General features: G+C 44.3%; 1 protein-coding gene across 1 annotated transcript in view; it reads right to left on the bottom strand.

Moving 5' to 3' along the window:
• The window catches only part of efnb3b (ephrin-B3b), an 81,336-nt gene extending 65,047 nt beyond the window's left edge, over positions 1-16,289 (bottom strand). The window contains exon 1 of the mRNA XM_039822858.1: positions 14,907-16,289. Coding sequence (XP_039678792.1) covers positions 14,907-15,055 — 149 coding nt within the window. The 5' untranslated portion in view covers positions 15,056-16,289. The remainder of the gene's footprint in view (positions 1-14,906) is intronic.
• Positions 16,290-26,578: the final 10,289 nt, after the last annotated feature.

Genomic DNA, 26,578 nt, shown 5'->3' with positions numbered 1-26,578 from the left:
AGATAGTTAGAATTGGGCTACTCAAGCCAGTAGCCCAATTCAAGCATTGCTCCTCACCCTATTTTTCCCTTTCCCCCCCACGTCTCTCTCTCTCTTCTCATTTCTCTCCCTGCCTGCGTCTCTGCCAGTAGATGTCTTTAATCAGAGCGTCAATCAGAGTGCGACGCGCGTAAGAGAATGAAGCTTAATCCAATATAAGATGCACAAGATAATACAGCTGTTAAAACCATCAGCCGCCTGCTAGATAACAACCCTGTCACCCCATCCCCCCCACCCCTCTCCTCCCAGCTCCCTCACTTTCGCTCCTCGTCGTTGACGAAATCTCGCCTTCTTAATGGTGAAATAACTGGTTGTTAAATGTCAGCATCTCTCCATCAGTTTTTTAATTGAAGTCTCTGCGTCTTAGTCTCCTTCAGGGTTATTATTGTTAAGAGAAGTCTAAATCTAGCCATGAAAAACACTGTTGGATTAACTGAAATTTTAAATTAAATTGAATCTAAAAAGTAAATCTAATCTTGCCCGTAACGACATTTAACAAAATAACTTTTTTTGTTGTTGCCAGAATACAGAGAACATCTAATAACTGATGCCAAAGAAAATGACTTTTTGCAATCAGAAATACCTTTCAAATCATACATTAAAAGAGGCCAAAACTAAACCTTTATGATACATACCAAGTGACTCGACTGCAAAACACAGAACTTTAATTAAAAGTTGCTGTTAAACTGCAAAAACCTTGACCCTTCAATCTCTTTCACTGCTAAACTAGAAAGATAAATCTTCTTTTCTCTGATGCAGGGTTAGCAGTGAGTGAGAATATTTATCGGTTTGGGGGCAGATTAACCAGTTCATGTGACCTACTGGCCAAACTGGTCAGATTATCAGTGAAAACACAAAACGGAGAAAGATGGCGGGTAAAGTTAAAAACAATAAGGAGATGTGGAGCGATACCACAGCTGGGCCAACCGGTTAAAGGAGGTGAAGAGTGAAAGCTCGTCAGCGCACTGACAGACGTTTAAACTAAAGAGACGTTTAACAGACAGATAGACGGAGAGATAGCCGGTGAGGAAAACACAGGGAATTAATGGAGGGTGACTGCTGGAGGAGGGGCTTCTGTCACCACCTGAAGCAGCCGGTGGAAGCAGTGGTTGACTTTAAAACAGCATGGTTAAGGACGGGGAGATAAGATAGGACTGCAAGCTATTCATCAAATTCATAGGAGAAGTGACATTTAGCCAGACGACAGCTTGCTGCAATGTGTGTTCTGAGGGTGCCACAGGCCACAAAAAAGAACAGAAAGTAAAAAAAAAAAGAAAATCAGGTGTGAATCAAGTCTTGTATGCTGAAAAGTATGCTGCTGTTTTGTATCTAAGTCTGCATTCAGATATGCATCTTCAGGAATGCTTACATGTTTCTTGAAGAATTCATGATTGAGATGACTATTTCTTATAAATTATGAGAATTAGCTGATTATTTGCACGTGTGCTCATCTCTGCTTGTTTTTCTAGTTCTTTCATTTTGCGTAGGTGCAGTGCTGATTTCCTCAGTCAGTATGGGGGGGGACACCTGTCACCTCCTAAAAACACACACAGACACACAATCACACAAACACCTGTCTCTTGTCTAGGTGAGGCATAACGCATGGGTGGGACGAAGAGATAGAGAAAGAGCGAGATGGGCTTTGGAGAGAGAGAAACGGGGCTTACGGAGGACAGAGGGAGGACGGATGGAAAGCTGGAGATAAACTAAGCTTCAGACAGCAAAGCAGAATGTGTGTCGGGAGAAAGACGCACTTTGTTGTGAAAGGACAGTGGACAAGGGGACTGACGGGCAGGTTTGAAGGTGGGATGCAAGAGATGGCCTGGGAGAAAGCGTAAGGAATGAATGGACAGAACAAGAGAGGGGGAAAAGGCAATGGGAGGAGAAAAAGAGAGGGGTGAGGGAGAGGAGGGAGGGTCCGTGGGTTCATAATCCCCTTACAGACAGCTTTGTTGAGTGATTGACAGCCCAGCACGCCGCGTTAGAGCCCGAGCACACGGAGGCCGCTGTGGCTGGAGAGATTATCTCTCCCCTGGCTTACAACCCCCACACACACACACACCACATCACAACACAACCAACCCCCGCGATAGGGTCAAGTGGTACAGGCCAGTTTCTGTTGTTTCCACGCTCTCTTTTCATGCTCACACAGAAACCTTGCTTTGTCTCACATGATTGTGTTGTTTTGCAAATAATGCTTATTGCTGCGATGGAGGGGCGGGGGGGAGGGAAGGGGGTGTACACAAACCCACGCAGGGCATGTACACAAGTGCACGCACCCACGCATGACGCATGCCTGACAGCCACACAATCCCACTTGCACACAAGCAGGCAGGCAGGCAGGCACACACACACACACACACACACACACACACACACACACACACACACACACACACACACACACACACACACACACACACACACACACACACACACACACACACACACACACACACACACACCTATTCAGCATGCGAGGGCATCATGAGGCTACTGAAGCACTTAAACAAGACCTTGAGTGAATTCTTTTGTTCTAGCTAAGTACCACCATAATAGAGTTAGCTCGCCCGTCACAGGAGTGATTATATTTAAGAGGAAACATAAGGAGAAAGCAAAGGTTTTGATTAAAAAGGAGATAACATAAAAAAAAATATATATATATATATATATATAGTTGAATTACAGCACTTAAGCATGATAGCGGCTTGGTTTAGCCGCTCAGAAGCAGCTATGTTAAGGCTTTGAGCAATCAGATAATAATTGAGAAACCAGAGTACACACCTCAGAGACTGGACGTGTTGCAGTGCTCAGCTGTGCACACACACGCCACACACATATACAACGGCCACCCAGGACTGAGGCTCCAGATGGGCTCGGCCTAACTGGGACCAGTAGCTTTACTGAAACACACAAAATGGAGAACCAAATACAAACCCCACAGCAGCTGTGTGTGTTAGCTTGCAAGGAAGGGCGCACGTGGGTTTCCAAAAACCCAACACCATACAGCCAGAGAGTTATCAGTGCCACGTAATGGAAATAAGCATCGCATTTGCATGCACACACACATCCACGAACAAGGTACAGGAGTGCACAGTGACCCACAGTCGTGCCATCCATCCATCAACTGAAAACCAAAGAACACAAGAGAGGGACTGTCGAAAAGGAAGGCTCCCCCCTCCTCCCACCCCGCGCACCAGCATTCTTCTGGCTTGATTTTCTTTGTAGGGAAGTAGGGAGAGAGGGAAGAAAGAAAGGAAGGATGAAAGAAAGGAGGGTGCTCCATCTGTTTTTCCCCTCCCCTCCTGTGGCTCGGGACCTGCAATACATCTGCACTCCGATGGAGAGCAAGACTGATAAAGAATAAGGAAGACAGAGAGATTTTTGGAAGGGAGGTTAGAGGACGGGATAGCTAATGAGGGAATGGCTTCCTGATTTCCAGAGAATTTTGAGGGAGTGGTACATCTGCTCATGCATGCGCGCGCGCGCGTGCGTGCGTGTGCGTGCGTGTGTGTGTGTGTGTGTAGGCCGAGCTCTGGCTCACAGTTCCTCCCAAATGACTTTGACACCGCAGTGATAGGCAATCATGATTATTCATCCTGTCTTCACTACAGAGGACCTATTTACTGCTGTAGCAGTGACGAGCCAATGAGGAGAAACAGAGACTACACATCAAAAACCACCCACCAAGAAGAAGAGAGACAAAAAAGGACAAAAGAAAAAAAAAAAAAAAAAAAGGAAAAGATGAAAGCAATTTCAAAAAATAAAAAGAAGGGAATACATTTCAGTGTCTGCCAACTAGCTGTAACATGATAACGGCTTGGATATGTAGAGAGGGAAATGTACATTGGTGTTGGCGAGGCAGCCAGCAAGTGGGAAAGTGAAAGAAAAGACAAAAGAAATGAAGGGTGGATTAGTGCGGAGAAGTGGACTGGTTTGACAGACGACGAGAGGGGAAAGAGTGCGTGTGGGAGAGTGCGAAGCCGCAGAGCCGAGTGTGTGTGAGGGCTTTCAGTGGAAGCGCTGGAGAAGGGGGGGGGGTCTTTTGTTCACAGGGAGCAGAAGGAGGAGGATGAAGTGAAGGAGGGAGAGTGAGAGAGTAGAGAAGGAGGAGTAGAAGGAAGGAGTGAGGGACATTCTACGGAGAGAGGGTGGGGGTGTACCTCTGAAGAAACTCAACCCCTCCACTTGGACTTTTTCCAGCACAGAGCAATAACATTATTCATCTGTGCATGCATGAGGATGTGTGTGTGTATATACAAGCCCTCCACTGTGTGCATGCATGCCTGCCAGTGAATACGAATGCTGGTGTGTGTTAACGCGGGCTGCAAGACATGAGGACAAAAGGCAAGAAAGAGAGAGAGAGACAGAAAGAAAGAAAGAGAGCAAAGGAGGGTGAAACCGCTAAAAAGCAGCTCCGTCTGCTTCAAGCACACACTGAGTCGTGTATTATAGCCAGTGCCGGGGTATCAGATTATGGCATGTGGACGGGGCAACAAAAAATCCACCGCTCTTTCTATACAAGATGGATCTTGTTAGAGTTACTTGTCCTAGACAACAAAGCACTGTGCTGCACTACATACATACTGCAAAGAAAGGACCATTTGGAGGCAGTCAGCTAGTCTACTCTCATGCTTGGCCTTAAATCATCGCTTCAGGTTGAAATACTTTTATCGACCAAATGTCCGCGTTTCAGGAAGTGGGAGGAACAGCCTTGTTTTAGTTTGACAACCATGCATTTTGGAGTTTATGCAAGGCAGGTTTGAGAGAGGTTCAGAAACCCAGGAGGCAGAATATTCTCAGTCCAAAGAGAACAACGTAACCCAACTGTTGCCAAAGTGAGACTATACAGGACATTCACAATAAAGATATATATAAGCGTAGAGCATGCTTTACCAAACATTTAATAAAGACTCAAACAAATTGTCATTTTTACATTGCTGTCTGGATAAAACAAACAGAGAATGTGTTAATTACTGAGGTTTAAGGGTGCTGGTAGATGGATTTTTTAAATTTCGAAGAGAGCCAGGCTAAATGTTTCCCCCTGTTTCCAGTCTTCATGCTAAGCTAAGATAATTGCCTCCTGGTTCCAGCTCCATACTTAACGCAAAGACATTGATCTCTCGGCGAGAAAGCAAATAGAGAGGCAAAGTCCGTCCCCTTCGCGTGGACCACCACCACTCCTATTTTGGGAAAAAATACGTACGCAGTAATTTTTTGATCCCATTTGATTTGTGCCATAAATTACATGTATAATGTTTGTCATTTTAAAAGATAATTTTGCAAGTCAAGAAAGTCACTCTCGCCGAGGCTACGATGCCTGTGTTTCCTACCAGGATGTACACACACGAGCAACAGGTCCTGCTTGGCCAGACTTAGTGATTTTTACATCTTAATACTTTTTCCCATTGTTCTGAAAGGTAACGGCCATGTTGGTGTTGGTGATGTTGCAAAATTATCTTTTCAATTGACAAACACGTGTAAATCAAGGCATGATGCAAACAGGATCAAAAAATTATTATTATCCTTGCGTTGACTACCATACATATGTTTTCTGAAAAGATCCCATGGGGGACAAAGGAAGGGGAGGGACTTTGCCTCTCAATAAGCAAATGACCCTAAATGTTAAACTGTTCCTTTAAGAGATATACTATTGTTGCTTTTCACCGTTTCTGTTCTCTTCTCAACATCAGTGAAACATACCAGCAGGAAACCTTTAGACAAAAGTCTCCTGTGCTCAACCACAAGTAAGAAGTTTTCAAAATTGCAAAAGCAAATTTAAACAGAAACACGTGCTTCTTTCCATATCTGAATGTGATCTCTACACACTGAAATAGACTGACGACTTCCAGTGACCGCTAAGCTACCCCACATGAAGCCCAAACCTTTTACATCCAAAAGAATTCATCTTAATCTTACATTTCCATCTTAATCGTGCATTCTTAATGTCAATCCTACTTAAATTATATTCAATGCAGAACCCAGGAAATGGAGCTTGATTTTTTTTTCCCTCTGCGCAGCTAGCCAAGGTCAGTTTCCCCACAGATTGTAACAACGATGGGCTAATGCCAAAGCCAGATGGACTACGCTGACTGTACGGTCTTTACCTCCTAATTAGAACTATGCTTATGTTCTCACAAACACACACACACACAAACACACACACACACACACACACACACACACAAAGCATGAAGCCTGGGAAAATAATCAAGGTGCTGGGCGTTAGTATTGGAAAGTATTACAAGAGATCTGAGGTAGAGAAGTAGGCCTGTGCTCATATGGGGTAATAACTGGGTTTGTTTATTAGTGAGCCAAGTTTCAAGATGATGGGCCATTAAAGCAGCAGGGGCAGAGCAGGACAAGGTTCCCTACCAAAGCCTCTTAACATGAGGATCATCTCTGACCCATTGTAAGTCAATGGGTAAAGATTATCTTAAGGCTAAGATGCTTTGGAGTAACAGGTCTCCACACATCTCCCACACAGGAGACCAAACATCCACTGCAACAGCCAGAGGATCCACACCCCCTCCAACCACCCCCAACACAAATAAAATCCATGTATTGTTTTGTAGTTGAGCAGCGAATAGTTGCTCTGCTTTGTTAGCAGCCTCCTTGCAGGCAGAGTGATTCATCTATGCTTGCTTTTACTCTGTGCGTTTCTGCGAATCTCTGAATAACATCTCCTAATGCCAAAAATAAATATATATATAAAATGGAAAATGAGATATTTAAAAAGGCAAACACCACCTGGCTGTATCCACTTCATCACTTCAAAAAGCAGCTACCGGCTGTGTGCCTCGCATTTCGAGGTCCATTTCGTCATTTCCTGGTGTAGTTTTTGTTATTCCCGACATGACTTTGTGAGATTGCGTTCCACCTCAGCTACAATGGAGTAGTATTAAAAAGGAGAGCATCTCGGCAAACGTCAGGTTTCGCAGAATCAAAAAGTGAGGACTCCTCGACTCACCAACAATCACACAGGATCAAAGCCGAGGCAGAGACACCATTTGACTGTAGCCTCAATAGACCGGAATAAAAGCTGACTTTTGAATAAGACTCTTTATACTGTCTGAGAAATACTCGGGTGTCTTGCATTGCACTGTATTATCCCTTCGTTTTTTTTTCCCCTACACACAACACAGATATGAAATAAATGTAAATTGCAACACTTCATCCTGAAGTGCAATCAACTTTAAATATTGATTACACAGTGGATCAGTAGAGCTGTCTTTTAAAAAGGGAATTGATTTAGCTTTTGGCAAATTAAGTCTATCAACACATTGCTCTGTTACGAGACATTTGGCATTATTTCTGCCTCCGTTAGTCCTGCAAACTGCGTGTGAAGCACAATGTGTATTCGCAGCATCTCAGCTCATCACGTGAACTGTAGTAAATACAGAGAGGGGAAACAGCTGCCAGTCTCTTAATCGCTCCACGCTAAGTTGATCAAAGGGCTAATTCTGCCCCAAAACTCAATGAATTCCTTTAAAGCTTACCAGGTTTCATGCTGGACTACACAGGGATAAATATTATGGGACGTGTCAGCAATGAGGAATGAGGGGCCGTCCTGCTTGTATGGGAGCAGGAAGCAGCTAGTCATGGTGGTGACCTATAGATCATCAGTCACTCTCCCTGTCTGGGCTGTGTCACATCAAGCCTGTACCACTGTCAAACCCGGCCCGCGCTCCCCAACCATCCATCTCTCTCCTAAATCGCCGTCCCTCTCTGGCGTTCATGCTTTTTGTTTCCTCCTCTGACCCTTCTCTCCTCTATCTTTCCCTCATCTCACCCTGACAACACCCACTTCTTCTACTTCTGCCCTCTTCCCCATATCGGTCGAAGATGTTTGCCAAAAAACTTCAGCTGTGACAAGGCACAGCTGTCCCGACAGCAAACCCGCTCATTTGTCTCTCTTGTGTAGAAACACTCCGTCTCTCTCTTTAACATTCAGTTACAAAACCGTTTTGGGCCGGCGTCCAATCAAAGCGCCGCGATGACGTCCACTGGCAAGACGGCTAAAGGAGAGTGATGGAGTTTGAGTGCTGGTGAAAGTGACGGGGCTGAAACTGGAATAAACTCTGGCTGCTAAAGACGTGACTGGGAGAGAAGAGGACAAAACATTTGTCTTTTGTTTTGCATTTCACAACTTCTGCATAGCCATGTGTAGGGCTATGCAAAAGAGGACTTGTTGTTGCTTTAGGGGAGAGCAGGTGTGAAAAGTGCGGATAATGCAGGTTGCTGCACTGGAATCGAGACATTTTCAACTTTAATTGGGGAAAATACTTGAAACAAGCTGAATTTTTATTGGAAACGGGCTGGAATTTGGTTTATTAAAGTGGCAGAATTTGGCCAGCAAATAAGGCTTTACGACTCAATTACAGACAAAAAAAAAAAAAAGAACAGACCTTTTGTAGTGCAAGTGCACATGGCATGCATCGGAACGGCTTAGAGAGATCCCGCTAACACACAATTTAGTATTCATGGCACAAACACATACATACCAGCACATCCTCTGTTTCAACCAGAATCAACACACACACACACACACACACACACACACACACACACACACACACACACACACACACACACACACAAAACACACACAGACAAGAGCATCAACTCCCTCCCACTGCTATCCTGTTTATCTGGAATGATGCCCAAGCCACAGTAGCTGCTGCAATGCGAGCCCAGCCCAATGTTGTAGAGATATGCAGGGCAGCAGTGGAGCTGGGAGCCTCGTGATACTGAGCATAAACAAAGCTGAAGAGTGAGGAGGGGAGGATAGAGGGATGGCAGGAGAGGAGGAAGAAGAAAGGGCTGGAACTACGAGACTGGAACGTGAGCAAAAGAAAAGATAGAGAAGGTGATGAGCAGTGTGTCGGAGGTTGCCTCTACATTGCACACCAGTCTGGCCGGACACACACGCACACACACACACACACACACACACACACGGACACACACACACGGACACACACACACTTTCAGGCTGGCTTCTCATCACACTGGTCTGCTTCTCTGTGTCACCCGGGGGAGGAGGATTGACCTGGCCTAGTCCAAATGCTGCCAGGAGGTTTGGATGATCCCGCTTAGGCAGGGTGTGCTGTGAAGCAAGCTAATGAAAGGCCAATGTGTGTGTGTGTGTGTGTGTGTGTGTGTGTGTGTGTGTGTGTGTGTGTGTGTGTGTGTGTGTGTGTGTGTGTGTGTGTGTGTCTTTGCTAAGGGGCTCTGGGTTCAACCACCCAGGGCAATCTGCCCAGTGATGCTGGGACACATGTGACCTCTTTAGACCTGGGGCCTGGATTACTGTTACCACTACAACCGTTGCGACCGCGTGCACATTTGTGTGCATGTTTCCAGGGAAGAAAGTTGCTTGTTCCTGCATGTGTTCCAACATTCTGAGCTAGCTCAGCCAGCAGCACGCTTTTAATCTCCTTCATCCTAATCATCAGCACTTTTAACAATTACCAAGATCCCAAAGTCACTTCTAAAGCCCTGGGGACTGGGGAAGTAAATTAGTTCTTTAGCTAACCCCAGCATATTTACAACACCGCTTTATAGCTGTTATGATGTTGATGAATGTGCACTGCCCCTGCCAAATAAACTTATAATCGAGTGATAAAATAATGAATGAATTCCGAGTGGAACAACAGTCCGTGACGCCTGCCAATTTCCTCACCTTTCCAGTGTGTGCCTGTGTGTGTGTATGTGTGTGAAAATATGTGTGTGCACGCACATCTGCCCTCCTGTGTTTACTGTGTGTGTTAAACGCTCACTAGCACATGCGACAAAGGAGATACATTAGGACCACACACTCTTTACACATGTGTCCAACATAGATGGGAGGAGAGGTCGAGCCCCCTGTGTATCGTGTGTGTGTGAGCGCGCGCGCAGGCGTCTGTTGAGAGAACATGCAGCTGCAATATAGATCCATCTCTTCGCGTGTCTGTATTTTCTGCATACTTGTGTGCACATCTGCCTGCTTGCAATGCCCAAAGAAAAAGAATGAAAGAAAGAAAAAAAAAAAAAAAAAAGATTCAAGCCTCTGGCCGGATTGGCTGCATTCTCCTTCTCCATCCTCTGGCCTTTCCATTCTGCCACATCAGCTGAAAGCTCTTTTCACAGCTCCTGTTGCTCTCAGCTCGTAAACTTACCCACACTCCTCTTTTTCATCGAGGGAGAGGGAGGTAGGTGGAGAAAGGGAGCGAGGGAGAAGGGGGGAGCGGCCGCTGCCTGCTTGCTTTATTAACAGGCAGCTCAAACAATATGTCTTATATGCTTTCCTACTCTTCTGCTCTACATTCCTTCTCTTGTTTTTACACCTCCTCGCTCCTAAAATAAATTTTATTTAAAAAAAAAAAAAACAGTGGATATTCTCTAATCATGTAGCCTAAGGATGCGTGTAGGCTTACCAGGCTCATGCTTACTTATCCACACGGCCCAGAAAAGCCTTGGTGCATGCATGCATTATTCATGAAGGGGAAACTTACAGGTGGGTTTTACTCGGGGTGAAACCGGGTGTGGCGTTTCAAACACACAAACAATCGATAAACTGGTGGAATGCTTCTCCTTTGATAGGACACCCCGTTTGACCCACTAACACTCATTCCACTCTCCCAGAATGCCCTCGCCAAGAAGATTTCCAGTTTTTTTTTTTGGAGACTGTTTTTTTTTTTTTTTTTTGGGAGTTGAAACACTTAGCCCAGTTAGCTAGTCTTTTATCCGGCGCCAATTAGCCGGCGATTAATGAATTATTGAGGAACGGGAAAGGGGGGGATTAAATTTTAATGTGGATCTTAGGGGGAATAGTTGTATTACAAGTCACCGCGAGCGCCGAGCGAGGAGACGCCCACCCTCAGCAGCCGTTTACAATAATCTACAGCCGTTTACTAAAGTATGGAAAGAGAGGAGAGAAAGAAAAAAAAAAAAAAGGAGGAAGAGAGAGAAACTGTAAGTGGAGCAGGAGGGAGGTTTTGGCCTTGTGAACAGACAGTGAAATCAAACTTGCAAAAGGGCCAAAAACTACACAACTCCATATGCTGTGATCAGAGCACTGACCAAAGCCAACATTCACTCTACTTGAATTCACTTTCTATGTGGGTCCACCAGTCTTTGATGTGTGTGTGTGTGTGTGTGTGTGTGTGTGTGTGTGTGTGTGTGTGTGTGTGTGTGTGTGTGTGTGTGTGTGTGTGTGTGGGTCACCTGCCACCCCAGCCCCCAAAACTCCTGAGCAGTAATGTAAGATTCGATCTTTCATTAGGGCGGCCGTGTAAGGCCGATAATAGGAGATGCTGAGAAAAGGATAATGTATGTCTGTGGGGGGGAAGCTCTTCCCAAGGTGATCGTTCTGGTTCAGTTCTCTCTTCCTCAAGCAGAACCTGTATTGGCACTTGAGACTTAACTGCTATTGATTTACTTAGGGTAAGGACTGTCTACCCCCCTCTGCTCTCTCTTTCTACCGCTCCTTCTGTTTCTCATTCACCTCCTGGCACCTGCCTCTGTTTATATTCCTCCCTTCACACCTCTGTCTCTTCTCTTTCCGGCGGGCCGGAGTCATTCCAGCTTAAAGGAGCAGTCAATAAAAGGGGGGATGCAGCACTTGATGGCCGTAAGCATTCTCATACTTTACTGTAACTCACGTCAGCGTGATCATTCTATTTATGAGGGGTGGGAGAAAAAATTAAAATAAAAATAAAAATCGTATTTATCGTGATTTTTTGCGACAATTTTTAGCACTTAAATATTTCCTGTTCATACCCTGCCGACGGTGTGTACATCATATCAGTTTCCAGAAAAAGAGCAAAAGCAGAAAATGCAGAAAGTCCATGTTATGTACTACTTTACAAATGAAATAAATGTCAGACTAACTGACTGACTAGCATGTGATGTGCGTTCTTCTTAGAAAACAATTAGCTTTTAGAAATGTCTCATGATATATTGTCTCTGGAAGGGTATTATTCAACTTTTGTTTTTGTTAAAGAAGGAAAAGAAAATCGCGATACTCAATACTATTGAATCGTAATACTTCTAGAATCGCAATGAATGAAAATCGCAACTGCAAATGGAATCTGCACCCATGTATCGCGAAAGAATCGAATCGGGGCTAAAGCATATCGTTCCTGCCCAACTGTTTGTGATGTGTTCCAGGATTGAATCAGGTAGTAGAGTCCGAGGCATGCAGACCCTCCACTACACCCACGGGTGCCTCCTTTTCCTCTTCACCTCTGTCACTCACAACCCTAGCATCACATCAGGAGCTGTTGTAGCGCTATAATTAGTGGCTGGATGTGACACATGTTTCCAATTTGCTACGTCTGGTCACTGCACCGGAGGGGGGGGGGGGTGACGGAGCGAGGTAGAGATAGAGACAGACGGGAAGTGACAGGAGGAAAAAAGGGAGAGATAGAGAGAAGAACAGAGATGGTGGAGGAAGCCGGGAGAGAAGGAGGGCATCGAAATAAAGGCATCACGAGAAAAATATAAGAAAGAGGTGAAAAGGTATGGAAGAGAGAAGGGAGAGGAAGAGAAGGAGCTGGGAGTTGCTCACACAGGCGGAAAGAAAGATGGGAGGAGAGGCGGAGCGAAGCTGCAGGTGGACGCTCTAGACTTCAAAGCAGAACATCCAGCAGAGGTCTGGAGGTTAACAACGTGACAGTCCATTTGCTACACAGACAAGATGTGAACCATACATGTGCTCCTGCACCTGATTGACGCAGACTACTGCTTCTGCTTACTTTGTGCCTCACTTCAGAAGTACAAACCAGATGTGTGTGGGTTCAGGACTCTGTCTTTGGAAGATGCACACTATTTGGACAAGCATTGGCTCTCGTATTTCAGCCCAGGGCCAAAACCTAGTCTGCCCCGAGGCAGCCGAAACTAAAGTACTCCTCTCGTCATGTAGAGACCGAGGAGAACCAAGTACATGGAAGTGTGTAAAAGAGCCAAGAAAATAAACTGGAGGAATGACTAAGCTGATTAACTATGAACAGTAAGCTTCATGAATAAGCTTCATAGTATACAATAGGCTTTGTATTTTCAATATATGAGTGAGAAAATCTGTGGAAATGACTATGGAGTCTGGCATCAAAGCCACCACCCTTCTAATTGCCAGCCAGCCTGGCCCACTCACTAAGCCCTGACACCCACCTAACACTAAACTCCATTAGGAGGGAGACAATAGCGTGGAGTCACCTGTAAAGGCCCCAAACGCCTGAGCCGTTAGCTTCTCAGTGGAAATTACCCTCCCGTGTCCAACTCCACTCCCTGTTGGGTGAATCCACCCACTGCTGACAAAAAGGCCTCATTAAGGGCTTCATGCCTGGCTCCACAGCGGGGGCCCACGTACAGTCGCATCTGTGGAGAGGGGAGGAACTGGGCAGGCCATAGCCTACAGCACATGGGGATGCATTAAAAACCTGTTTGACTCTTTTTTTTTTTTAAAAAAAGCCCCCGGCATGGGTGTGAGCTAGGGATGGCAAGGTTTGGTAAGCTGCTACAGTAAGCCTAAGTGAGTCTCAATTTGCTTTTGTAGGTTGTTTTTTTTGCATTATAAAGTGAGACATGTAGGCAAAGGTTCAAGAAATGGGAGCTACTCTGGACCAGTGTTCCCTTGAAGCTGATAGTCTGGTGGCTAGGGCTGTGCTTGATTTAAGAAATTCTTAGTTGACTAACACTCATTCAATTGTATCGACTAATCGATTAGTTGATTTAATCGACAGATCTGCAAATCAGAGTTTCTCCGCAAAGAGTCATGCAAAAGCACCACTTGACTTCTTGTGTTCACCAGAGATGTGCTCGTACGTTTCTTGGAAATAAGTCATTAAGCATGAAAAAAAGCATAAAACATGACTAATCGACTAAAGAAATCTAAGTTGACTAAGACCAAAACGACCGATTAGTCGACTAATCGACTAAGAGGGAGCAGCCCTACTGGCGGCTTTCCTATCTATTAAGATGAAAAATAGTAAGTATCATAGTTCATGTCCCACACACATGTAGTTGCATGTTGCAGAATAGAAGCTTGGTGCCACTAAAATCCTTCCATCACCTCCATACAAGCAGCCTTGTTATTCTCCAGCCCCCCCCCCCTCTCTAGCACCATGCAGGCTCTATTCAGACACTGGGAAATTGACAGAGGTGTGAGAAAAGTGGTGTCGGTCGTTAAGGCCGGACGGCTGAGAGGTGTTTAAAATGACATTTCCTTCGCTAATGCCTGGCACCTTCTCCAGAGGAAAGAGAAAAAATGCAAATGAGCGTGGCCGGCCGAGCGAGCACGCAGGCTGTTTGAGAGGCCTGCGGGCCGGGGCCTGCACTCTAATCAACGGTCATCCAGCAACAGCAATTACAGCACCACGCACACACACACACGTCTTTATTATGCGACACGCTGCCTGCAGCTTACAGGGACAACTACAGCTGGGTTATAGCCACAATAATCAATGCCGCTCGAGCTGTGCCTTTATCTAACTAAACTGGTTCTATTGAACCCCTCTAGGACTACAAACAATAACTATGATCTGCTATGATAAAACTGTTATTTTCGGGGTTAGAAAGTGCAATAAATTGGCAAAATAATAAATCCCCGTATGGAACTTCCTGGTGTTTTTTGTATAGCATATATGCCATGTTGCATTACCAGGCACTTAAAAGGTGCACTTAAGAGTTACTCGCGTTCATTAAAATGTTTTCTAAATCCCCTCTGTTGAGCGTGTCACACTTCGAACATGAAATTAAAGTAATTATTCGATCTTTTTTTTTCCTCTCTATCGTGGGTTGGAAACTTCCAAGTTCAAACCTGCAATTAAGCGAGCAGTGAAATGCTGAGGTCTGCCTGCCTGCCTGGGAAAACTGCATGCTCCTACCTTTCGTTCAGAGAATTCCAGTAGATGGGCTCCATATTGCTGGCCGCCGTCCCCAGTAAATCCAGTAAGAATATCAGCAGGATCCACAATCCAATCCCACTTCCTCGACACGCCATTTCAACCCTGACACCCAGAATATGCAGCCACATTTATAAAAAGAAAAAAAAAGAAAAAGAAATGGGCAATACTTTCAATGCTGTGGCGAGGAGGTTCTCAAAACAATGGATGTGCGACCACAGCCGAGCAGGCTATAGGTAGAGGCAGTCAAAGTGTGGAGTGAAAGCCCGCTGTGTACAACCTCATGGAGCCACAATTCATCAAAAATGGACTGGATCAAACCAAAAGCAGACTCTGAAACGTGCAGGAGAAACTTGTTCAATCCGTGCGTCTGGATCTCCAAAAAACGACGGGGTTTTCTGCGCATCCACGGTCGTTACTATTTCAGTGCCAATCCCATGACTTTCCCATTAATTTGTCATCAGTCCTCCTTGTTTCCAAAGCAGTGCTCCTCTGCTCAAATATAACTCCACTGAATCGAATTTTCTGACAAGTATCGCCACCCAAGAGCTATTTCTGTTGCTTTTCGGTGCGCCCTAATTGTCTTTTTCCGAACAATGTTCCCTTGTTCTCTGTGCCGACTCTGTGTGATTTCTCTCCCATTACCTTGTTTTCTCCAAAGAAGATCTACCTTCCAACATGTCAGGCTGGACCGAAAAGAAATGTTGTCAGTCTGTTAGAAGGAAAAACAGTCGATATCGGACCAAAAACTGTCAGGGTCAAGCGTTTAAAACGGAAAAAGATGCCACTCGTGTCCACAGCTCCATCCTCATAAAGACATGTTGACGCTCGGTGGGCTAGAGTCAATGCGCATTGCAATCCTTATTCTCCTCTCTGTGAAACGCACAGGTTCAGCGCGGGTTGTAAATCCGCAAATCCGTCAGCAAACAGATTTGTCGGAAATTAAAACAAAGACAAAATCCAAATCGATGAGTCCGACAATCAAACACAAGAAAACTGAGAGAAACAAACCAAAGAGCTCGAAAAGCACCTCCACTCTCGGAATGGCGCAAAAGACCAACGCGAAACTTGCGAAGTGATTTAAAGAAAAAAAAAGGATAAGATGCGAGTTGTTGGGAGCATCAGTCCCGGTTGGAAATTGACGCCTGTCTGATGTAGCGCGTCATTTGGATTCGCTTCTCGGCCAGAGGAAAAACGCTTCATTCGTTATCTCATCCGTCTCTCTGCCTCAGAATCCCTCTGCTTTGACTTGGCCTAATGCTCGCAGCACATTGACAGACCGACTGGCTTGTTTGAAAGGAGGAGGAGGGAAAAAGGGGACGTAGCTGAATGGGGAAAGGAAAAAAAAAAAATCCCCATCCTCCGACTGGCAGGCAGGGCGCACTGACGGAGCGCAATTCTTCCAGGCTGTCCGGGGAGGGGCGGTATCGAGTCCCTTTTCAGCACCTCCTCTCTTGAGTTTCAGGGCCCCCCCCGACTCGGACCTCTGGACTCCCTGGCGCTCTATCCTGCCTCCTTTCAGACGCTGAAGAAGAACCCCCTCCCCCATCTCTAGACGCTCACCAACGTGCGCCCCCCCCACCCCCCACCGCCTTTGCTCAGCGCCGTGATGGAAGAGCAAGAGCGCCCTCAATGCATTTAGTTGGCATCACACGTGGCACAGCAACAGGATTGTATTAAAATAATCCAGCTGGGATTTTTAGGAGGACATTATACAAACGGCACAGCAAAGCTATAGGTCCCTATAGAAGTCTTTATGGTTTATTAAACAAATGAAATATGCCTCAAGGTACAGTAGGAGCTCATTATAGGTGCATTCAAGGAATATTATGACAGCATTTTAAAGGCAGAACACAGTCACACTATTAGCATCTTGTGTATTCTTTGGAAAACATCTTGAAAAGGATGATGTCACGCATGGCCACTGGACTGGATTCACCTCATAGTCAAATCTGCAGCCCAGTCTAAACAAAAATAATCCCCTTTTTTCTCTCTTTCTCTTCTTCTCTCTTGTGTGGGAGGATGTTACCCTCTCCTCTCTCTCGCTCTCTCTCCGTCTTCCCGTTGACAGCAGGGGAAGAGTCCTAACATCCAGCACCAACACTTCAAAGTGGGGCCGTTCTGCATGATGAGGTACAGGACGAGCCAGGTGACAGGCCCCACTGAGGGCCACACACACCACTGTTTACACGGAGGCCCCGGTCGCCAAGAACACTGACACTGATTCATTTATACACTGTTAAAACACACACACACACACACACACACACACACACACACACACACACACACACACACACACACACACACACACACACACACACACACGAGGACTGTCAAAACTGTGGCTGTACTGCCCCCATGTGGTACACAGTGCATGAACCTGACTGCACTGCATCATTTCCTACACGTTAGAGTTGTAGTACTCTCTATCCATCCACCACTTCCTGGGATCTTCTCCCTTTCCAGAGCTGCACCTGAGAACAAATGTTACATGGACGTAAACCTAAAGGAGTATTCCACCAGTTTTACACATGCAGTTCAGTTTACTCGTAGTACTACTCAGCCTGTTGTATAATGTCTTTTGTGGCTCTGAGGGGAACTTTCTTGATATTGTGTGATATTTTGGTTTTGGGCTTGAGACTCTGCTTTTATGATTTTGACTACTTTTTTTTTTAATCTGCACTTGGGAGACTCCAAAATATGTGGAAGTGCAATGCTAAATCGTTGGAGTCCCCCTTTAAGAATCTCAAGGTGCATTTGGCTTCTTTTCTGCTCATATATGTGAGTTTTTACTAACATTATCGGACACAAAACATTGTTTTTCTCAGAAGGAGATAGAGGAGAGCATATGAGGGGGGTGACAGGTCTACAAGAGCAAAAGACCTGAAGCTGGCAAGGCTTTAGTGTCTTGCTCAAGGGCACTTCAGCAGAGCAGATGCGTGATCTTACACAGGCTTTAACCAGGGTCTGCAGGCTGAAGTATTATCTGCAAGTAAGACGACTAAAGTGCAGGCATTTCCTCTGCAGTGCTAAATTACAGCATGCTTTCAACAAGAATTGTAATTGCAGGTTATGAGATCCAAACAAGAAACAAATACAGCGAGGAGATTTTATAGGGATGGTCAGAGGCGAAGAGAAAAAATAAAAAAATAAAAAAATAAGAGAGCAGAGATGGAGGCGTTTCTGTTGCGCTGACCTCCCGAAACCTTGGCAGGGCAGATGACAGAGCTAAATGTAGTGCAGGAAGACCGACTAGTTTAGAGACAACAGTAGTTCAGAGTTGGAGCTGGCATGAAAAACAAACCTCCTGCTCTGTCTGGGAATCTATTGGTGTGGGAAAAACTGGCTGGTTTGTGGCTCTGCGATTGGAAGATGACTCAGGTTTTTAAAAGAAAATGCACAGCTATAAGATACCACCTACATCAGCTCTGTCATAGTGCTGAATAACTGCATGTACTTTCTGGGGGTGATATGTGAGCAGGAAGGAGTTGGACAATGTGATTTATTTGTATGCTTAATATACAGCCATAGCTGGCATGTCAGTGTGTATCAGCGCTTATTTATCCATGCTGACCTCATTTGCCTGCATCATCCTTCAACTCTTCCTTATAAGCGCATCCTCTCCCCGATGACTCCGGCTACAGTCTGCTCCAGCTGCCAGACCTCACCACACACACATAATGCAATATAAATACACACAAGCATGCACACGTTCACACAAAATCGAGCACCACTGGCACACAGTAGGTATATAGCTGCAAACATAAGCAATTACAGTAAGTGCATGGTTAACATTATGCATGTAGTGGCAAGGATTAAGGTTAAGGATAGACACAAACACACAGACACCCATGGTGGCGGCAATACAAAGACCTCAGACAGGAAAACATGCACCCTGGTGGGAGTGAAATTCAAACAGAGGGTGGTACAGAAATGTGTGTGTGTGTGTGTGTGTGCGTGTCAGAGCATGGCACCCTTGCCCGACTTGCAAGTTTATAGATCTCAGCTGCACGTCTTTATTCTTTAGCATCTGTCTGCCCCTGTGAGCTTCCACACACACACACACACACACACACACACACACACACACACACACACACACTTCCTGTGACAGAGAGAGAGATGGGGGGCGAGGGGATTGCGAGTGAGGGGTTGCGCAGCATGTGATGTGTGGATCACACGAAGTGACTCGCTGATTCTGCATCAGTAAACAATTTGTACCTGACAGCTGATCTCTCCCACACACCTACCTACATTTGCATACTTAAGCAGTCTGTGTGCATCTATGCTTCTTTCCCAGGACAATCTCTAATGCCAGCAATTTTCCAAATTGACCGAAATCTAGTTCTAATTCTACCCTAAAAACTTTAACCTTGCAGCTGCACACAGACACGAGATTACACTGCATAGCTGGCAGGTGCAATTGAATGGGTTTCTCTATAGTCACTGGCCAGACACCTTCTGTACTTGATCTCTTCATCTCAACCTTCCTTTGGCTACTAAGAAAAATAAATTGATTTAGAAGTGTGCAGCTCAGTTTAGTGACATTATGACTCATAGTAGGTCATTCAAGGTGCATTCCACTCACCAACCTTCTGGGCTGGAAACCCTCTTAAAAAGAAGTGTCTGCCTGCAACCTTACTTATGGGTTGAATACACAGTATCTATGAGTCATGAGCATTTAATCCTCTAAACCTCTCAGTTTGTTCTATCTCAATAATTGGAAGAGGCCTAAAGAGATTTAAAAAACATCCAGTATTTCACAAGAAAGAAAATATTAGTCATTCAAGTTGGACAAATAATCTGAATTGAATTAGGAGGACATAACTTTTCTTCCGATTGACCAACTCCTCAGATTTACCACTGCTGCATACTGTATATGGAATTAGGACACAGCAAGATTTTTAGTCCTTGCATCAACAGTAATTGCAGTCAACTGTGTTCACCTCGTGTCCCGGCAGTGAAAACAACTACTAAAAGGGCCAGTACTAAAATTACAGGCTTGACTCAACCCAGTATACTAATTTGAATCCCTAAATCTTAACTCTTAAGTAACCCCTTATGAGGTGAAGGCCCCACACAATGTGGACATTTGATACAAGAACACACTCGCACACAATTCTTTCCACACTTGGGTTTTGGCTTTCATATCCTCTGCGTGTCTTCGCCTCCCATCCCTCTGCCTCCCTTTTCATTTTATCAACAGGGCGCCTCCTTGCTCCTCCTAATCTCCTCCTCCATCTGTCTCCTCTGCCCCGAGCGGGGCACCTCTGACCCGGCCCACTGCTCCACCTGCTCCCCCGTGACACCACTCTGCCTCCAACCTTCTCTACTGCCGAATCCTCCATAAACCTCCCCCTGCAGCCGCTGTGGAGACGGGAATGAGCAAGGGAGGGAGGTTATGGAAGGGTGTAAAGAATGGACAGGCGCTGGGACAAGGGTTGTCCATGCAGCCTGAGGGCAGGTAGAAGGATGAATTTAGGCCCTACTGCTCTATCTTTCCCCAGAGTGCAATTACACAAGCAATTATTCTCCGTGGGCATCACACACCCCGCTAAACCGCCAAGATCACATCCAATCTGTCAGGGTCGGCTGGGATACTGGATGCTTAGTGTACTTCAGTAGGCTCACCCTGATAACTAGCTACGGTGATGGCCAGAGGGAATGTGTGGAGGAGAGGATGAGAGGATGAATAGAGGCACACATGCGAGTACATGCCTTAAAGTTGATAGTCTATATGTATAAGGGCTTACACATCCGTGAGAGAAATGCCAATGCAGAGCTGCTCCTTTCTACCCGTCAGCAGCAGTAGAATATGATGATATGACACATCTTTCCTCTCTATTAATCCTCCCAGCCAGCCATTTCTGATAGATATCCATGTGTGCGTGTCTCCACATCTGGAGTGAATAGGTGGGGGGGGGGGGGAATCAGACTCCAGAGTGAAATGAAACCTCATGGTTCTGTGCTTTTCCCTGGCTTCAGAGCATGTGCAGCAAATACAGGTGCCAATTATTTTTCCCATCTAATGTAAACCAGAGAACAAGGACGCGTCAATCACCGCCGCCGCCTTTTGGAATGGAAATGGGATGTGTTCATAGGAACGCAGCTATTTTGGCGGCTGATGAAATGGGTTGCTTGGGACTTGTAAAAATATCCCTGCATATTCAGGCTTTTTAAGGAAAACCTCAAGTCATCTGAACTTCAGACTGGTCGGTCTATAATAAGCAGAAAATGGGGCTGTGTGACAATTGCATTTGACTACTGACTGTGAACAATAAGGGGTTTCATGTCACAATTTCACATTCCCTATTTTGGGATTTAGCTGCTATCCTAACTAGTGATAACAGAAGAAGTCATTGATCATCTGCAGGTCGGAAATGCATGTAGCCTGACACTAAAGAAAGGCTCCCAGCTAGGCCAGCACCTCTGTGAGTTTAATGCTAACGTCAGAATCCAATCCAATCCAATCCACCTGTATTTATAAAGCACCTTAAAAACAACACTGTTGACCAAAGTGCTGAATGCAGAATGCAAACATACTCACATTGACGACGCTAATGTGTCAATAAGCAAGTCCATTAAGCAAGTATAGTTACCATATTTACTTTAGCAGGCTAAAATTTGCACAAAACACAAATGGCTACAGCTAGGGCTGATGGGAATGTCATTAGTTGTGCAGGTGCACCTGATGATGGCGCTCGATGAAAAGTAAATACATACTGAGGAGATCGGGAATGTCTGTACTTAAATGCAGGGTAGAAAAAGGATCGCCAAAGTCAGTAGGAGTCATCCTCTGGGCATCACAAATGTCTGTACAAAATGTCATGCTAGAAAATAAAGAGCAAAAAAACTGCGTTGCTAATTTGACTTAAGGGAAAGTATCATCAGCATAATTGACTTTTTTTTATGCACTCATTAGGCATCAAAATCAGTCAGTGTCATAATATTATTACTGATGCATCACTTTATAAAAAGGGATTTCATTTTGTAGCTGGTCAAGGTAAAGCCAATTTGGGTAGTTTTGTCATGTTTATGTAAAATCTGAATCTACAAAGTGTAACTATAGCAGCCAAGCAAATGCAGTGCAGTAAAGAAGTACATTATTTCCCTCTGAAATGGAAATACTCAGATAAAGTACAAATACCTCAACCCTTGAGTAGATGCACTTTTGAAGACTAAAAGTCAGGATGCTGCATCTACAGTGACCATTATTTTTCTACTCTTTCTCTACCCAGTCCCTCAACTTTCTGAAAGTTCAATACCAGCTGTGTTCCTCACCTCATGCTGCTCTGAATGTTGTCAAACAGGTTGTAAACCTGCCTCATGCTGGGGATCTCAGAAGCCAACGCTGGAAGATAATCCTTCCACGTTTTGTGCCGTGACCAGGATGACTACAGTATATACAGCCAGTGGCCACTTCACTTCTTGTAGCCAACGCTGTCTAGTAACAGGTAGAGCCCACTATCGCCCCCAGCACAACCTATTATGGGAAGCACGGATTCAACAAGTCACTGAAATGTTTCCCTATCGGAGTTTCATAATTCCAATTTTTTTGTAATGCTACATCTTGGCTCCAAATCTTGTCCCAATGCAGCCCAGATTTAATCAGGCTGAGATAGCGCTGGGCGATATGGAGAAAACCAAATACCACGATATTTTTTACCAAATATATCGATATCGCGGCGATATTGTCAGGTTGACTATTCGTGCTTTCAAAAAACATTAACACAATGACATTTGTGTTAAATAATGATTACTAGTGGGGATATAATGACTAAGTGGGTAAAGGCAGATATAGAACAGCTAGAACAGTCTGCTAAGTTTAGAAAATGGCATCACTTTCCTGTAATGGAGCCTTTAAAACCAGGGTCTTCAGCGTTTTTTAGGCCAAGGACCCCTCAACTGAAAAAGAGACGGAGCAGGGACCCCTTACAATATAAATTATATAAAATTGAGTTGCATATTAAACTGTACAACTACAATAAAGTGTAGGGTGGCTTAAAGCCTTTACACATAGCTTTTTGTAGTGCATACATATATATTCATACATCATGTTTTAATGCTAAAATGTGGCAGAGTAAATCCTTAAGCTTATCTGTATCTGTGGACGGCTACCTTATGGCTAGTAAGCTTATCATCAATGTTGTGTACATTAAAAAAAATGATCTTTACTAATATGTTGGATTCATGTTAATGTATATTTTCAGACACATTTAAAAATATATTTAAACCATCGAACAATAATTTGGTGGCCCCCCTATTACAGATCTCTGCTTTAAAACCAGGAAATGACAATACTTATATTGCAAAATGTAAGACAATATCTAGCCTCATATATTGATATAGTGCCCAGCCCTAGGATGCCATATCTCTCTGCATGATACACACTTCATTTACGCGTTTCCTAAAAGCTTGAGCTGTACCGAATAAAGCGGCAGCGGTGTACATGCAGTACATGACCTATTAGGTCTGACATAAACTGGATGTGACAACTCTACTCTACTGGTGTGTGTCAGAGCTGGGCCAGAGAGAAGCCCTGTGCTAAGCGCCTGCCCAACACATTCAAAGTCTTCGGGAGATAAAATGAGCAGTCCCTTTGACATTTTGAGAAATGCCATGTATGACAGCCTCTAAAAGCTAGAGTAAATCTGTTCCCTCTGCGTCATGTTCTAAAAAGCCTTTTCCTTTCAAAAAGGCAGCATGACAAACCAGAGTGTGGTCTAGCCATTATAGCATCTCGGGCTTCAGAGCTGTGTTCCTCTTTTCCTCCGTGCCAATTCAGCCGGGGTCACACCGCTGAGTGTTTGCTTGAGTGCTTCGCTGTGGGATTAGGAGATTCAACAAGCAGAACAGCCATTTGAATAATTGTTTTCAAATGTCTTTCTTAATATCGAGATCCCATTACTTACTATTCTGCACACTCTGGTGATGAGCGCTGGGACTGTTAAGTTTGTGCGCGCACGCCTGTCTAATGGAAGGCACTTATGCAAGGCCATGGAGACTCACTCAGGATGCGACGTAAATGGAAGCACAGAACACAGGAACACAAAACACTTGATGTGGATTGGCTCATTAACTGCACAAGTGGAAAGACTACACTGCAGCCACCTAGGGATGAAGATAATGGCTTTGCTGGCATCTGTGTGACAGCACTAAGGGTTGGCTGACACGGCTTTCTGAAGGCAGTTTCTACCCAAACATACAGACACACGTTTATGACAACGGATGACAGTCGTTCAATGTAACCTCTAGAACTTCATTGACGGCAAGGTGGACTTGGCCTATAATGAAATATTAGACAATGGGACTGCAAACCAGTGCACTCAATGTTGAAATCAATATCTATCATAATTATGCCATTATTGTGGTTTTAGCCTTGGGGGACATTTTCGGACAATCAGAATACAAGCCTAATTTAACATTAGGAATAGTTGTACATTTCAGAGCTATACAGCTGTATTGCTGTCATGTTTTGGCATGAGATTCGACCAACTTTGTTGTAGGAAAAACCCCAGCATAAAATGTGAAAAAATTAAGTAAAAAAAAGTGGACTAAAGATCATGGCAAAAATGAACAGATTAGCCTTGGCAAGGAATCTGATTACAGCTGTCCAGCACCGACTCGATGAATGCCCAGATTTTAAATCAGGACAAGAATATATATTTTCCACACTTTGTTATAGGCTTAATTTACATTTTTCTTATTAATCTACACCACGCTGCCCCAAAATGAGCAAAAATGTTTTCACCTAATCATGAAAGCAAAAGGGTTTTTCAGTTAACTATTAAAGCTGCATTGATATTATTTTTTGACCACTACAAGCTGTAAACACATTGACAAAATGATAACCTAATGAAATTGATATGGCAAACGTGTTCGCAAAGTTGCCTATTTGCACACCCAGCAGATACAGAATGACATTAGCATTTATTTGGAGATGCATTTTTCATTGCATTTGGCAAATTTACATTTACAGTATATCTGACAAACTTCAATCCAACATTGACTCTTATTTTTAGCTTTGTTTGCTCTCCACAAAGTCTAGGGAGGAAATACAGCATCTTTTTAACTGCTAAATGCTTCACTATGTCCACCAACTTAATTGCTTATTTTGCCTAACTTAGAGAGAGATCTTTGGGGATAGTGAAAAGAAAAAAAAAAAAAAAGTTGTAGGCCATAAAACTAAAACAATGACTTAAGAGAGGCTACACGTGAAGTTCGTCACAACCTGCCACCCTTTCACATTACACAGTAATTGTATCCTTAGCTAATAATACATATTTGATTAGAGCAGCTTTAAAACTCAAATACAGGAACAGCCTATTGTGTTCTGTGTCCTATTCAGACCCCTTACTCTGACACTTTGAATTGAGCTATAGGTTTGCTCTGACCATCGTTGTATAAAGACATTCTTTAGATCACTGGCCAGTTCTGGTAACTAGATATGGTGTAGAAAAGATGACAGAATGTAAGCATTAAGCCCAAGGAAGTGCCCATAGATGGACTTGATTCACAGTGCCAGCATCTTTGTGCCCTAAACCACTTCCTATCCCACCCACCCACACACCCACCCACCCACACACAGTACGGTTGAGATTAAGATGAGTTCATCAGACAAACAAGTACCATTACTGAACCTCTGGATTATTTATTACACCTGTTCGGCTTTTTTTTTTTCTTCTTCTTCTTTCTCTAACCCCAATTTTCCTTCTTGTCGTCTTTCTACCTACTTTCCTCACCCAAGGCGGAGACGGTTGCTAAGCAACCTGCACAACACAACAGTGCAGCTCTCCAACTTGGCTCTCTGCTCGGCGTGCCCCTGTGGTTTCAGACAATCAAACACAAGTGTGTGCGCGCATTCATACAGAATGTGTGTGGGAAAGGTGAAAGCTATGAATAGTTTCAATCTCATAGGCGAAAGCCAATAGTCCCTTTAGCTTTTGAGAGCTGCCTCTTGACTCGAGAAGAACATCATCTTGCATTCATAGGGGATTTATTAGAGGGCATCCGACTCTGAACTGCCTTAAACAGAAAGGACAAAAACGAATTAGACTGAAAATGTGAAGAGATATGCTTTTAATTCACTGCAGCTTGACTAAAATAAGTAGAAAGCCACCTGTCGCAGACACAGCCATCTATCTAGAGACTATGTCACAGCATCAAAGGCCTACACGTGGTTCTCTAATGCTTCCTGGTAGAGCAAATCTGTATAGTATTGTTTAATAGTAGCTCCACAATCGTAGCTACTATTGCTTGGCAACAAATTTGAGTTCCAAGAAGTGAAACCTGGATCAGCGGAGGCTTCAAAATGGTTAAAATCCCCAGTGTCTAAAGATACAAGGCTTTGGTTGGAGCTGTGCTTCCTCTGATCTACCTGCAAAGAAACCCTAAAGCAAAGCAAACCCCACTGATGGCAACATTAGCATTAAACAAATCACTGCAGTACATTAATGCAATTTTACAAACACAGTGTTTTGTGCTGCCACAGTTACAGTCACCACTCAACAGTTACAAATGTAATCCCAGCATAATCTGTAGAAAATAATAATAGACTCGAATCACTCGTTTTCCAGGTGCACCTAACGACCTAAAGACTTTCACAGATTGTTATGAGGTTACAGTTATCGGACTAGCTGCTTACAGAGTAT

This window comes from Perca fluviatilis, chromosome 14 (genome assembly GCF_010015445.1).
Source record: "Perca fluviatilis chromosome 14, GENO_Pfluv_1.0, whole genome shotgun sequence".
Lineage (NCBI taxonomy): Eukaryota > Metazoa > Chordata > Actinopteri > Perciformes > Percidae > Perca > Perca fluviatilis.
Note: the sequence above shows the minus strand (reverse complement) of the source record. Positions and strands in the feature narration are given on the sequence as shown.